Source organism: Triticum urartu, chromosome 2 (assembly GCF_003073215.2).
Source record: "Triticum urartu cultivar G1812 chromosome 2, Tu2.1, whole genome shotgun sequence".
Classification (NCBI taxonomy): domain Eukaryota; kingdom Viridiplantae; phylum Streptophyta; class Magnoliopsida; order Poales; family Poaceae; genus Triticum; species Triticum urartu.
In genome coordinates this window covers 587,124,845-587,135,714 of record NC_053023.1, presented here as the reverse complement: position 1 = coordinate 587,135,714, position 10,870 = coordinate 587,124,845, and the positions used below count along the sequence as shown (strand labels likewise).

The following is a 10,870-nucleotide window of genomic DNA, read 5'->3' as shown; positions in this document are numbered from 1 at the left end:
TATATAGGCATCACATCCAAGACAAGTAGACCGACTCCTACCTGCATCTACTACTATTACTCCACACATCGACCGCTATCCAGCATGCATCTAGAGTATTAAGTTCATAAGAACAGAGTAACGCCTTAAGCAAGATGACATGATGTAGAGGGATAAACTCATGCAATATGATGAAAACCCCATCTTGTTATCCTCGATGGCAACAATACAATACGTGCCTTGCTGCCCCTACTGTCACTGGGAAAGGACACCGCAAGATTGAACCCAAAGCTAAGCACTTCTCCCATTGCAAGAAAGATCAATCTAGTAGGCCAAACTAAACTGATAATTCGTAGAGACTTGCAAAGATAGCCAATCATACATAAAAGAATTCAGAGAAGATTCAAATATTGTTCATAGATAAACTTGATCATAAACCCACAATTCATCGGCCTCAACAAACACACCGCAAAAGAAGATTACATCGAATAGATCTCCACAAGAGAGGGGGAGAACTTTGTATTGAGATCCAAAAAGAGAGAAGAATCCATCTAGCTAATAACTATGGACCCGAAGGTCTGAGGTAAACTACTCACACTTCATCGAAGAGGCTATGGTGTTGATGTAGAAGCCCTCCATGATCGATGCCCCATCCGCCGGTGCTCTGGAACAGGCCCCAAGATGGGATCTCGTGGATACAAAAAGTTACGGCGGTGGAATTAGGGTTTTGGCTCCGTATCTGATCGTTTGGGGGTACATAGGTATATATAGGAGGAAGAAGTACGTCGGTGGAGCAACAGGGGGCCCACGAGGGTGGAGGGTGCGCCTGGGGGGGGGGGGGTAGGCGCGCCCCCCTCCCGGGGGGGGGGGGGGGGGCCGGGGGGGGGGGGGGGTAGGCGCGCCCCCTACCTCGTGGCCTCCCTGTTGGTTGCTTGACGTAGGTTCCAAGTCACCTGGATCTTATTCGTTCCAAAAATCACGTTCCCGAAGGTTTCATTCCGTTTGGACTCCGTTTGATATTCCTTTTCTTCAAAACCCTAAAATAGGCAAAAAAAACAGCAATTATGGGCTGGGCCTCCGGTTAATAGGTTAGTCCCAAAAATAATATAAAAGTGGATAATAAAGCCCAATAATGTCCAAAACAGAAGATAATATAGCATGGAGCAATCAAAAATTATAGATACGTTGGAGACGTATCAGTGGTGACTAGAGCCATCTGGCCAATTCTCCACCAAATCCCTTTACCAGGCGATCGCCCCCTCCCCGAGACCCGAGGCTCTCAGCACCATTTGGGAGATCCGACTCCCCCTGAAGATTAGAATTTTCTTGTGGCAATGGATCCGCGGCCGCCTTCCGTCCGGCGTGGAGGTCTTGAAGCGCAATGGCCCTGGCGACGGGCGTTGCCCGCTATGTGGGCCCGAAGAGGATTTAAACCATATCTTCTTCACATGTCTGTCCGCGGAGTTCTTCTGGAGCTGTTTCCACGAAATAGCGGGTGGCAATTGGGACCACAACAACTTCCCCGCTCTCTTTGCCAAACTTCAGGCATTAATACCCTCGTCTTGCCACATTAGGTGGTTGACCATCGGTGTGCTAGCCTGGACGTTGTGGACTGTTAGGAATAGGCTCGTGATTCAGCGTATACCTCTTCGTTGCGGTACTGACACTCTGTTCAAATGGTCTGGTTACTTGCAGCTTTGGCGACCGCTTAGCCATCCAAGGAAGAGAGACGCCATCACCTCCATCATTACCCAGCTTCGCGTGATGGCTCTCCGGATGGCTCCGCCACTTCCCCCACCACCACCGGAGCCGGATTAGATCTTCTCCGCGTCGTCGTCACCACCGTTTGTGTTGTTCGTGCATGTGTACCGGTGTGTTAGGCTTGTTGTACTGTGCCAACAGCTGAACCCGTTTGTTGTGTGTGTGCTTGTCTGTTAGACCTTGCATGCGGTGGCATTGTGTGTGTATGTGTTCGCGGTTGGTACTTTGTTGACTTTGTGATCGGTGGTTGCTTTATTTATAAAGTGGGGCGAAAGTCTTTTTCGGTAACAAGAGGTGATAGCAAAAGGAACACATCCAAATACAAAAAGATTTTGTTAACCAAGGATTGTTGGAATAGCTAGAAGTTATCTTATCATTTAACACTATACTACTTGAATATTCAAACTCAACAACATATTATTTCAGTAAGAAACAGTGTGTATTTTATATCATGTACTGACATACTGATCATCCCATGTGTCCGTTACTAGAAAGGCATAACCTGTTAAAAGCGAGATACTTCCACTTTAATTTGTTTAAATCGGGTTCACTATATGCTTATGATGATTGCAGTGTATTGCCTCTTGATGAAGTTTCGGAGCGAAAGAAACTTCAGGCTTTTTCTCCTGCTACTTCAAGCAGGCTCAACTTCATTGCTTATCGCGATTTTCAACTGGACTAACTTTGGTAGGATTTTCTTTCGTTGGTTATTATATCTCCGATGAAAGTTTTTGGTTCTAACGCGTTCTTTGTGCATGAAACTTATAGGAGACACTCTATTGGTTTCCTCCATTGAACTCTCCGTGATGTTTGTTTGCCTGGCCGTTTACACACTACGGAGCTTAGCGTAGACCAAGGGGGGCCATGCCCCCTTAGTTTTGGCATTCATTGAAGAGCATGCTAGCTTTTAGGCCTAATTAGTATTTCAACGAGTGATTAGCCCCTCCCGGCCTACTAATTTGTTCCCCTTTAGTCATGGCCCCCTCTTAAATTTTTCTCAAGATCTGCCATTGGGTTTACAGCTATTTTTTTTGTTGGTAAAGGCTATGCTTTCACCTACATGGCCCTATTTTTAGTCTCAACAATCCCCGCGATTCTCAGTCCTGATAGTCCAGGTAAACACTTATGCTTGATACTCTAAAATACTCAACAATAACAACATGTGGCAGATTGTTTAATTGAGTACTCCTTTCATATGTTCATGCCCATGAAGATGCAAGTTTGGCTCTTTTCAGTCGCTGCAGGAATTTTTATCATTACCAGCACCCTAAGGAACGGCAAGAAAATGTTGATTAGGCATACCAGTGGCAAGGGGATTACATGAGGCATTCTATTATATGGATATGTTGTCCGCAGATTCTTAGGACACGTGTCCTTTCTTTTCTTCTAGTGGAACTAAAGTACATTTGCATTCTATAGACTTGTCAAGTCATTGTATAGTAACTGAGTGACTTACAAGTTACAACAGTGTGATGTACTTATCAACTTGGTGGTGGTTGCTTTGTAATTTACCCTTTTTGTCAATGTAAACATAATGAGCATTCTATCCATTGCACGGGGTTAGGCTGTCCACACCTGATGCTTGTTCTGTTCTGCTGTGTCCGCGTGCTAGATTGTTTTTCCATGTTAGTACAATCTTCTGTTTGCTGGGAGTGTGGTGGTTCTGCTGGTATGTGCCATTCTATGGAAGCTGCTGTTGTTCTGGTGCGGCGTGGGCTGGCTTGTCGCATGTACCTGGGGAGTAAATTGCAGAAAGCCACCACTTTGAAGGCTAGATTTGTAGAAAACACCACGTTACATTTTTTGACAGAAAACACCATGTCTTGCATAATCTTTTTGCAAAATGCACTGATCGGCGGATTTGGCTCGATTGAGCATGTTTATGACAGATTGGGCCTGCTAGTCAGGCTGACATGTCACCGCCTAAGTAATGACGATGTTGACTAACGTTATCATCAATGTGTGGCCCTATGGGGTCCACCTATCATTGAAAGAAAAAATCTAGTGCTCGTCAACCTCCCACCACTGGACCAATTCGTCCAGATCCGCTGCTGCTCGACGCGTCCACCGAGCGCCGTGCCCGCTGCAGTCCACGAAGGAGTATATGCGTGAGCTGCAGCCTCCGCTCCTCCCGACGATGCAGACACATGAACTTGACGAGCGGACAGCGGCCCGAGCAAGGCTGAGCCTCTCCTGGCAATGGAGGAGGAGGAGCTATGGGGAAGGGGCAGCGAGACAGAAAGGAATGCGAGCAGCTGGTTGCGGTTGATGCCGACGGTGGTGCCAACGACGGTGGCGGGAGAGAGAGAGATGTGCGGGATTGTGAGAGAGAATGAGAGGAAAGAGAGAGACCGAACCCTAGTGTCTCCCCTAATTGAGGATGGAGCAGCAAATAGATGTAAGGCACGTGGCACTGGCCATGGAAATACCACTGGTGCCCTCGGCGGGGCATGGAAATTACAGGTGGTGACACGTGATATTTTCACTAAAGGGCGCACTATTCATTGCTACAACGTCGTTTTTTTATCCAACGGCTGAGCTCTTCCATGCGTGAGATCCAATGACCGAAAACGCATCAGGCAACTGAAACGGATGGCCGGAGTCGTCTAATCTCTATGGGCGTCCCGGAGCTCCCTTGATTCTTGTTTCTGGATAAGGGTATGCGTTTGTGCTGTGTTAAAAAAGTAGAAGAAACATCGTGGTGTAAGTGGAAACGCCTTTTATCACTTCATCAAATCTCGAGTGCCATCTATTGGATTGGAGTACTAATATTCGTTCACCAAACCTCATGAAATGAAACTCCTAAAAGCAGCAACAACTTTCCCAAACGAGTGAACCAATACCAAACCACGGGAAACAAAAGCGCACGAGGTTGAGATTTTGGTTTCGTTCGGGCAACAAACAGCTTGGCCAGCAAAACTTCCTTACATTAGCCCCTTTCTTGGACAAATTCTTTAGGTTAACCCTAGCTCGGCGAAAGCACAGCCAACGCTGCCACAAATGTGATGTGAGGTCGTTTTCTTCTCCGGTTTTAAACGCCATCGCCGCGCCCCAACGGTCGTCTCGGCGCAGGACGCGTGGAGCAGCGCCCGCTTCTAGAAACCAATGGGGTGCCGTACCGAGCAACGGCGGGGGGGCCCATGGCCGTGACCCGTCAGTGCGCCACAGCCCTGCGATCCTCCCATCGGGCGGTCCAGACCGCTGTACTCCGACCAGAGAGAGCGGCCGCGCCCACCGGCGGGCCTGCCGTGCATGTTTTAAAGAGGCACGCGTCTGAGCCAGGTGAAGCCATGCCCTGACCCGAGTGAGACGGGGACGGAGCAGACAGAGCCAAGTAAAAAAGCACCACCAGCTCTGCACCGCCGTGGAGCCGTCTCCCTCCGCCGCCGGAGCTGTAGCACCGCCGGTGAGTCCTGCTCCTTCTTCCTTTATCCCCTCCCTTCCTCGCCCGTCCGAATTCCGGATGGCATTGTTGTTTAAGCTTCAGCGAGCCGGTGACCTCATCGATCCATGGCTTGTGAATTCCGCAGAACTCGACTCGAGCTTAGTGAGAAGACCATTTTGCTTGCCGAGAGCAGCAGCGGCATTGGGTCTACGAGAGGGGATATGATCAAGATACAAGCGCCGGAGCTGTACAGAGACAGCGGCGCGTACGAGGCGAGGAAGGGGCAGTCGCTGAGGGCGCGCTACGTCTACGGGCTCATCTTCTTCGCCACCAACCTGCTGGCCTGGTTCATCAGGGACTACGGGGCCAAGCTGCTCGGCGGACTGCACCGTACGTTCACCCTCCGCATTTCCTTCCAAACCTTCTGCATTTGCCATCAACGATGGACGACACATTCTGAATCTGCTGTGCTCTGTACTGATCTGCTGTCTGCTGTGATCTTCAGATATCCCGGTCTGTGGAGCAGGGGACTCCAAATGCTTCCGCTCTGGAGGGGTGCTCCGGGTTAGCTTGGGTTGCTTCGTATCCTTGGTTTAAACTACAAAGTGGATAGGAATTCTTTTGTTTTGCACCTGAATTTCTGGCTGCAGTCTGCATACTGCCCTTTGAGTTTGTGTTCCTTTTGTTCACTTCCTTACATCAAGCGGCAGATATTTTTCTGGGTGATGTTTGCCACAACATTTGGAACACGCAAGCTCCAGGGAGTTCGTAATTCGTGGCATTCTGGATGCTGGACCCTCAAGTTTCTGGTGTATGCCGTGTCAATCGTCACCCCGTTTATCATCCCTAACATCTTCATCCAGCTCTATGGTAAGTTTCTTTTCGGCCCATAACTGTCACTTAGTTAACAGTAGTCACTTCTCTGCTCACTTGTGTGGTATGCCACATTGTAGTTGCTGCAAAGAGTGAATGGCATGGTTACCTTAATAGATGTGCACCAATGATACACTAAAAAATGTTGCCTCTCCTTCAGATGATAATCATCATATCTGCTACATTTCACCCAAAATAAGTTCATTTCGTTTCAGTGTACCATTGCAAAGGTGTTGTATTTGGAAACTGTAAATTTCTTACAAAGAGAGAAATAGTCAAACTTCCAATGGTACGTAGCCTTTTTTAGAACAAATTACCCAAACTAACCTCAAGGTGGAAATACAAAAAACGGGTTAAAACTTAAAAAGACGCTTGCATTATTTTTAAGAAGACTGAAATTCTATATGTAGATCGTTTGGTGAATGGTGAGCTTACAAATTTTGGGCAGGTAAAAGCGTCAATATGATATTTTATAAGAGAAAATAGGAGACATTCGGTGAAAAGCAACACCTTATTGCCTTTTGAATTTATTATATCAAGTCACATGTTGTTATTGTAAGGAAGGTATAGTCATTTTACTATGGTCAAACCCATTAACCCTAGTCAGAGACTCAGAGTGTTATAATGATCCCATTTCACTTTTTTTCAATGATAGTGCAGTAATTAGCATGTTTGCAATGATACATTGGCAATTCTCCCTTTTCTCTCAGCAATATATAAGAGAGGCTATGATTCAAGTGTCAGGGCCAAACCGGCAACTTACAGATCCTTTATTTGGAAACAAAAAAAATGAAAACATGACATGAAAACCAAGTTTAATTGATTCAGTAGCACTAGTTCCATTATAACTTTGCATCTGAGTAACAAGCCTAAACATTAGTGGGCTGAAGAAATCTACTCCATATCCTTTGCAGGTGAAATTGCTCGAATGGGTGCCGGGTAATTTTAATGATTCTTGTTTATATTACTGAGATTTGAGAAGTTTCAACCATTGCATATTGCAATTGTATTGAAATTTCCACTAAACTCACGTTGCATTACAGGTTTTAGTTAATTTATGTTTCGTATTCCTCCAGGATATTTCTCATTCTCCAGCTTATAAGCATGCTCCACCTCATATCATGGTGCAATAAACGTTGGATGCCAGCTCCTGGATCAAATCAATGGTACATAATTATTGAACGCTCGGACATTTAATTAGCTGTATTCTGGTGTCTCAATACTTCAACACAATGTTAAAACTATTTCAGGCCATGACAAGGATGATGTTTTGTGTGCTTTTCAGCGGCCTGTTCGGATTGTTCTTGTCAACTGTCTCCTTCATTGCCTCATTTGCCGGAATCCTCGTGCTATATATTATGTATGTTCCAAACTCATCATGTGTGTTCAACATCTTCACTATTATATGGACGGCAGTCCTTGTGAAGATAATGATGGCGGTGTCACTGCACTCAAAGGTACGAGAATATTGCAGCTCCAGGCCTCAACTTAGTTATAGAGTAGTTAGCGATACAGTATTCAACCGGGAACTTTTAAATTGAGATAAATGTTGACAAAAGAGAGGATTCAGAAAAAACATTGAAGTAGTATTAAGCATAACTAATAGGCAGATTTCAAATAAATGGCAAATGGTTGAAGTTACATGAACTTTGGGGCAAATGATCAGATGTCTCCCCTATCCCATCTCTTCCCATTACCACTCTAGAAACCTACTAAGTTCAGAACAACAGATCATTCCAATTGTATACTCTCTCCGTTCTAAAATAGATGACTCAACTTTGTACTAACTTTAGTACAAAGTTAGTATAAAGTTGGGTCATCTATTCTGGAACAGAGGGAGTACATTGGTGTGCCTGTGCTACTGTTCTACAACTGCAATCAATACTAGTGCCCTATTGCTGCAGTGCTGCACCTCTATGTTTAACCGATACCCAAAACTGTCCGTGTTCACTTGCTTTGCATTGCTTCAACCTTCATAATGTATATGATTTTAATTTACTTTGTTTGCTAAAAAGGTTAATGAGGGTCTTCTATCCTCTGGAATAATGGGCTCATATATTGTGTTCCTTTGTTGGTCTGCACTACACAGGTATTATCTTATTCTTAGATTTATATTCCCCATTTGCCCTTCTACTTAACATTGCATTTACGACTCATTTTCATGAATTGCAATGTGCAGCGAACCACGAACTGGAAAGTGCTACACTGAGATGAAAATTGGCAAGGATGGTAATTGGGCTACTATAATTGTAAGTGAAAAATGTTAGTTTCTAAACTATCACCTTGTTGCACTCTTGGGAGATTATTGTACCCTGAAATTAGCACCGAAATTTCACTGTACATTTTCTTGGTGTCAAGATTGAAGATTCCGAGCCTGCTCCACTAAGAAACAAAGATTCCCAGCCTGCAAAACTAGACCACCTCCTTTTCCAAAAAAAAAAAACTAAACCACCTAGCGCCTCACCTGAACTAATGAGAGGATCCTATTTGTTCAGCTTTATTAAGGGCCTACCGCAACTATGTCGGTGGTTCAGTCATACACATATCTTAGTGATGCGCATCATGTAGCATTGTAGGGGGTGGTGGGGTTCGCAACATATTTCCGATAGAGTGCACTCGCAATATATGTTAAGCAAGCATTTCACTGTTTTTTCTGGATGGGCATATCTTTTCTTTTAGTTCGTGCGAGTAAATGCAGTCTTGATGTTCTAATTAATCGCTTTGTGCTTTGCTAGAGCTTCATTATTGCGATTTGCTCCATTGTGTCGGCCACATTTTCTACTGGAATCAATAACAGATCCTTTCAAGTAAGTTCTAACTGTGAGTTTTCTGCATATAGTATTCAAGTTCTCAGTTGGTATGCAAATGATCGTTTCTTGGCACCTTATTTCATGCAAACAATCAGTTGTTCCACGCATCCATAGGTGGAGGGACCAACCTGGGCTTTGCCATTTTTCTTGATTATAAGCACCACTATGTGGAGCTCTTTTGCTAATTGCATCAAAAATACAGTTAGTTCATCAAGCAACCAATGTTGGGCTATTGGAACCTCCTTAATCAGTTATTCCAAGAATCAGAATTATAGTCTAGTACATAATACTCGTACTAAAGAAGAACCCACTCCCGTTCAAGGTCATGCAAATCTATGTTAGTAAAAAAAAATCTGAAAGAGAATTTTATTTAATACTAACTGTCATGAATCCCCTTAGTGTTGTACACATTACCCACGATACTAACAAAATGTTATATTTCCAGTTTCGAAGTGATGAGACCCGGTTGGAAGAGGATGTCCCCTACAGCTACGAGATTTTCCACATTGTGTTTGCGGTGGGGGCTATGTATTTTGCAATGCTATTCATAAGCTGGGAGCTTAACCATCCAATAACAAGAAAGTAAGTCGCATTGTGCAGAAATTTACCTATTGTCGATGCTTAATCGTCGATGCTCCATCTGTTACGAGATTTTCCTAATTTGAAGTGACAACATGCTTAATCGTCGATGCGGTTCTAATATAGTTGAGTTCTTGCCTTCAGTGGCATACTGCTTCATTGCCACATTCCATCTAGTAACATCCTCCCATTTCTCAAACAGATGGAGCATAGATGTTGGATGGGCAAGCACATGGGTAAAGATCATGAATGAATGGCTGGCATTTTGCATATACGGTAAGTCGCCATTTCCTGTTGTTTCCATGCAGCTCTGTTAACTGAAACATTTGCTTCCGCTTCACAAAACAGCTACCCCCTCTGTTCACTTTCAGTTTCAGTACACTACAAGCCAAGTTTTAGTGTGTTTGTTCACTCATTTCAGTTCGTATGTAGTCCATATTGAAATATCCAAAACATCTTATATTTGTGAACGGAGGGAGTAATTCTAAGGAATGTGGATCCTGTTTTTTTCGGAAACTGTCTGTCGCATTTGCAAATCCTCCTTCACTGTGAATTATTTACTTATTGTGCATGTGGTTGCAGAGGACATGGTCCGGGCTAGCATTGTTGCTGCAGTAAAACTGACGTTTTGTCCTCTGCACTCTGCAGTTTGGAGACTGATCTCCCCAGCCCTGTCGAGGAAACAACCTGCCAATGATGAAGAGTCTCCCTCCACAATATAGTATTGATGATAGCTAATTCTTTCTAACCATTTTTTTTGTAAGTCAATTCATATCTTCCGCATATATACGACAAAAAAAATGTCCGAGCATATTCTGTATGTTCTGTAAGTAACTAAAGTGACGTATTGTAGCCACACAATAGTGTGAAGTTTTGTATGAGTACTCAGACGTGTACTGCTAACCATAATCAAGGCCTGTGACTCCATCCAACTGCTCCCGAAATCAAATTCTTATTCCGATGGAGAATATTTAAAGAGTAGTACGTATATCTGTATAATGTTCTCACCCGCACCAACTACTTTGTTTTTTTAAGAACCCACACCAAGTACTGAAAGCAGAGAACGTTTCGAAAAGAAAATTTGAGGGGCAGAGAACGTTTCAAATGCTTGAATGGGTCTTGCTCAGGCCGAATTGTTCCATGGGCTCGTTGTGCGAAATGAGGGCCCATCTCAAGATGTTCCATTTTTCTCTCAACCGGCATAGCCATAATACGATTAAATTGCACAAAACCACCACTTTGAAGGCAAGGTTTGCGAAAACCACTACAATACATTTTTTTTTTTGCAGAAAACACCATCTCTTCCGTAATCTTTTTGCAGAAAGCACTGATCGGCGGATCGGGGTCAGTTAAGCTTGTTTATGACAGGTGGGGCCCTTTTTTTGCGTACGTGGCATCGTCGGCCGTCCCGACAGCCGTTAGACGGCGTCGTATGCCTCTGTTTGATGGACCGGTCAAAAGACCGGTCGGTGCTGCCCCCACT

At 44.5% G+C, this 10,870-nt stretch overlaps 1 protein-coding gene across 2 annotated transcripts; it reads left to right on the top strand.

Moving 5' to 3' along the window:
- The first annotated feature begins 4,992 nt into the window (after positions 1-4,992).
- Positions 4,993-10,319, top strand: LOC125538951 (probable serine incorporator). Of its 2 annotated transcripts, none has more exons than XM_048702274.1 (13): positions 4,993-5,146; positions 5,271-5,515; positions 5,631-5,707; positions 5,836-5,995; positions 6,913-6,937; positions 7,075-7,164; positions 7,284-7,455; positions 8,014-8,087; positions 8,178-8,247; positions 8,734-8,805; positions 9,254-9,390; positions 9,590-9,663; positions 10,036-10,319. In XM_048702274.1, exons 2-13 carry the CDS (start codon positions 5,347-5,349, stop codon positions 10,107-10,109), a joined length of 1,194 nt encoding a protein of 397 aa, XP_048558231.1. In that variant the 5' UTR covers positions 4,993-5,146; positions 5,271-5,346; the 3' UTR covers positions 10,110-10,319. The 2 variants fall into 2 exon arrangements, with proteins under 2 accessions (XP_048558231.1, XP_048558230.1); XM_048702273.1 differs by having other exon boundaries at positions 9,970-10,319.
- The last annotated feature ends 551 nt before the right edge of the window (positions 10,320-10,870 follow it).

Excerpts from the sequence above, each read along its gene's own strand:
- LOC125538951 (XM_048702273.1), top strand. The coding sequence starts at position 5,347 with ATGATCAAGATACAAGCGCCGGAGCTGTACAGAGACAGCGGCGCGTAC. Across the intron at positions 7,165-7,283 it reads GCTCCTGGATCAAATCAATG|CGGCCTGTTCGGATTGTTCT; the intron begins GTACATAATTAT and ends TGTGCTTTTCAG. Across the intron at positions 9,664-9,969 it reads GCTGGCATTTTGCATATACG|AGGACATGGTCCGGGCTAGC; the intron begins GTAAGTCGCCAT and ends ATGTGGTTGCAG.